Below are 3986 nucleotides of genomic sequence, written 5' to 3' on the forward strand. Positions count from 1 at the left end.
GTGAGATTGGCGTTGACAATAACAGGGTAGGACTGGTCATAAAGGTAAGCGTACTTAAGACCGCTGGGTAGAGGTTTTAATTCTACCTTTGGTGCTTTATCTTTAGACCAATTTGATTGCGAGGGAGGTTGTCGATCGACGGTATCTTGAAGGTATCGATCGATGACAACTCCAGAATCGTCATTCTCTTCTACGTTTGCAACTTCGATGCTAGCGTCCATTAGTCGCATGTAATCGTCTGTCCTATCTGATATGCTGAAAACTTCATTTTCCACGTGGTTAAGGGTGTCTTCTAAGGGGTTGTCTGAACACATGTTTGTTGGGGTCAAAATCGGTCACGACGGAATCAATGCCTGAAAGTCCGTAAAAATCAGCATGAACGTTTTACGAAAAAGTAATCTTCGTAAAGATATCTTTACAAAGAGCCTTGCGGTAAAATCTTGTTCAAATCTCAATCGAACCACTAAATACCGATTGTCCGAAGGAAACAGACATGTATCCAATTCGGCCGTGGACAAGCTCGAGTACGGCAATCGGACCACGGACAAGCCAAGCTTGATCGGTACGCGGCGACTAAGCATGCACACAGCTCGGTCGCTACGTAGCGACTGAGCGTCCGTCCCGCTCGGTCGCTACGTAGCGACTGAGCTCAGCCAAGATCGGTCGCTACGTAGCGACCGAGCGTCCATCCCGCTCGGTCGCTACGTAGCGACCGAGCTCAGCCAAGCTCGGTCGCTACGTAGCGACCGAGCATCCGTCCCGCTCGGTCGCTACGTAGCGACCAAGCATCCATCCCGCTCGGTCGCTACGTAGCGCCCGAGCTCAGCCAAGCTCGGCTGCTACGTAGCGACCGAGCATCCGTCCCGCTCGGTCGCTACACTTCCGAAATGTCGATTCGACACCAATTCATGCATTCTCGTATATCCTACGATGCTATCTCCCGAAGACCATAGCGAACTCAGTTCATGTCTTCCGACCGTTCTAAGACATCAATCAAACTTTGCGGTAAAAACCGCGGAAAGTTCGTTCTTTATCAAAAGAAATCGCAATAAACGTTTCGAGTCGGAAGACGGCCCAAAGGGACCTAAGACACGACTCGAGGCCCAACTTACGATTTCTTAACCAAAAGCCCATAAACCGTATGACGGTTTACGCTTGGCGCGCAAGGAAGGATAAATGTCAAGTTTCCGCGGATAAATACGAAATTTTAAGGATAAATACGAAGATCGGAAAAAATGGAATATCTCCATTTTATGCTATGACGGCTTAAGGGCAGAAGAGTAAAAGCTTAAACCGACCTTGGAGCTAGTATATAAGGAGTCCTAGGCGAGAGGCATGGGGAGAACTTTTTAGATTCGGAATTCTCTGCACTTAGAAACTTTAGGCTTTATTCTCGACAAGTTTGGTTTCTATGACTGGCACTCAATTACTAGACGAACTCGCCCAGGCAGTTCGATCTCTTGTCCAGCTCTATCAATTGAACTACGTCGGCTTGATCCTCGAAAAGGGTACATAGGCAGCCTTTAACAAGGTTCAGTCTGAAACCAATCAAAAATCTTTTACGTATCTTTTTCGTCTTTTGTTATCGAGCTGCGACTCAACTATGTTTGAGCTTTTAGGCCGCTAGAACTAAGTAACTCGCTGACAGCCTTTGCGGCCAAAGCTTTTATGATCCCTTGTAATGATCGCAACGCTCTTACGCGGACTCGAAATAAGATCTACTGTTTTCTGTAAACTCGTTTGTTATCTTTTCATGATTTCCGCATATATTCGATCACTTGTCGTTGGCTCTCGCAGAGATCCGGGACCCCTGGGAAATTAGGGTTTTCCTAGTTTCCTTATTTAAACGGAAATCGACAGTGCGAATTTCGGTTCCCACAATGTTTATGAAAGAGTCTCTTTCATCCTCAGAAACGTTTTCCACGTAGAAGGCCTGGTCATCTATTAGGGGTCGCTTAATCAGTTTCTCCATATCAAAAGTCATCGAGATATCCCCTATGTTCAAATTAATTCGTCCTTCTTTGACGTCAATGATTGCTCCAGCTGTAGCTAGGAATGGCCGACCCAGAATGAGGGGGTCTTTGGGTTCTTGTCTGTATTTCAACACAACAAAATCCGTCGGCACGATGCAATCGTTAATCTTTATGGGAACATCTTCGAGAATTCCTTCGGGTACCCTAATAGATCTAACGTCACTGCAACAGAGTAAGGCATAAGGTTCACGCTAGAGCCGAGGTCACATAATGATCTAGGGAAGCGCGTGTTTTCTATTTTACAATCTAGGACGAAACTACCAGGATCTGATCTCTTCGTTGGAGTTTCTCCTTTAATCATAGCACTTACTTCTTCTGAAATCATCATCACGCTATGTTCTGCGATTGGATAGTTTGGAGATGTCATATCCTTTATGTACTTCTTAATTGAAGGTGCTATTTTTATAGCATCACTAAGGGACATCTCGACAGTAATCTTATCTAAGGCTTTCTTGCAGATTGTGCTTTCTAATGATTTCTTAGTTTGCGTTTTAGGAGGAAAAGGGGGTAAAGTTCTATAGACTCTTTCAATTATGGGCTCGGGTTGAGTAGACCATCGATCGACGGGTTTTTCAGGTTGTCGATCGATGATAGGTGTTTTGGGTCGATCGACGTCAGTTTCGTACTGTCGATCGATTTCATCCTCAATCTCTGTATCTTCTTCTAGTTCTAAGTCTATTGCCTTTTCCTTAGTCTTTTCAGCAGTGGTTTTCCGGTTCTCTTGAGATGGATTTTGGTCAAGATCGTTAAGAAGAATAGGATGAGAGTTGCTTTTCCCGGTCTTGTCGGCGTCGTAAGGCTTTCCAACATCTTAATTATTCCTTGTATCTGCTGCGAGGTTTATCCCGCTGCGCAGCATTACGGCACTGACTTGACGTCTTGGGTTTAGATCAGTTCTTCCGAGAAGACATCCAGCGTCTCTCTTTATGGCAGTTGCAATCTCAGCTACTTGACCTTCTAATTTTTGGATTAGTTCTCCTAAAGAATCTGCTTTCTCCATCAATTCTCCGTAAACCATATTTATCTTTCCGTAAAATTGCGATATTGTCTTACGGTTGCCAGTAAGATCTTATCTGATATTGAACCTCTCTCTTCCGGTACGTGATTTTAAAGCAGTGTCATAAGCTTGGGTAAAGCTCTCGACATGAAGCACATAGTAGGGATCAGAGCAGTTCGTTTCTTCATCCGAATAATCATCGGTGTCAGACAAAGCGTTGTCGTCGATCTGGGCTATATCAGATCGGTGTTTGTTTTGAAGAAAGGAATGAAGGGATTTAACGGAATTCTTAATTTCTATTAAATCAGAATTGTCTTTTGGACTTGTAGTTTTTTCTATCTCTTCATCCATCTTTTCATAGGATCTTCCCGTTGTCATCTTCGGGATTCCTAGTGATGAAATTTCCATCACTCGCTGTATCGAGGGTGGTTTTATAGCTCAAATTAACACCTCCATAAAAGATGTTAAGAAGTTGTGGTTCTGAATAACCATGATGGGGACATTCAAGTTTATAGCCTCTGAATCTTCCCCAAGCGTTTTTAAATGATTCGCGTGGACCTTGGCGAAATGTAGAAATTTGTTTTCTTACTTCCCAGTAGCGTTCATCAGTGAAAAATTCTCTAAGGAAAGCTCTTCTAATCTCTTCCCAACAAGTGAGTGATCTTGTTCCTAAACAGTTTAACCACCTGAGGGCTTCTCCTTCTAGGGAGAATGAAAATAGTTTGCAACAATCATATTCATCTGGTATTAATTCTTCCAAAGTTTCAATGTGATCTTGTGGGTGTTCTGGGAGGGATCCACGGAATGGGTTTTGACGAACCATACGGTAGTAATCTGCGTTAAACTTAGATTTCTTGGTATCGTCTCCTGGTATTTTAATAGCGGACCTATTGGAATAGGTCCTACCAGGATCAAGGTAGTCTTGTATGGACAATTTTATATCTTCACCTTTAGTT

At 43.6% G+C, this 3986-nt stretch overlaps 1 protein-coding gene across 1 annotated transcript; it reads right to left on the minus strand.

The window, feature by feature from the left end:
• Positions 1–2142: 2142 nt before the first annotated feature.
• LOC106421498 lies at positions 2143–3051 on the minus strand. The gene is made up of 2 exons (XM_013862338.1): positions 2905–3051; positions 2143–2832 (listed from the first exon to the last, which is right to left on the minus strand). Exons 1-2 carry the CDS (start codon positions 3049–3051, stop codon positions 2143–2145), a joined length of 837 nt encoding a protein of 278 aa, XP_013717792.1.
• Between the last annotated feature and the right edge of the window lie 935 nt (positions 3052–3986).

Source organism: Brassica napus, chromosome A9 (genome assembly GCF_020379485.1).
Source record: "Brassica napus cultivar Da-Ae chromosome A9, Da-Ae, whole genome shotgun sequence".
In the NCBI taxonomy this organism is placed as follows: Eukaryota; Viridiplantae; Streptophyta; class Magnoliopsida; order Brassicales; family Brassicaceae; genus Brassica; species Brassica napus.

Excerpts from the sequence above, each read along its gene's own strand:
- LOC106421498 (XM_013862338.1), bottom strand. The coding sequence starts at position 3,051 with ATGGTTTACGGAGAATTGATGGAGAAAGCAGATTCTTTAGGAGAACTA. Across the intron at positions 2,833-2,904 it reads ATCTAAACCCAAGACGTCAA|CCTTACGACGCCGACAAGAC; the intron begins GTCAGTGCCGTA and ends GATGTTGGAAAG.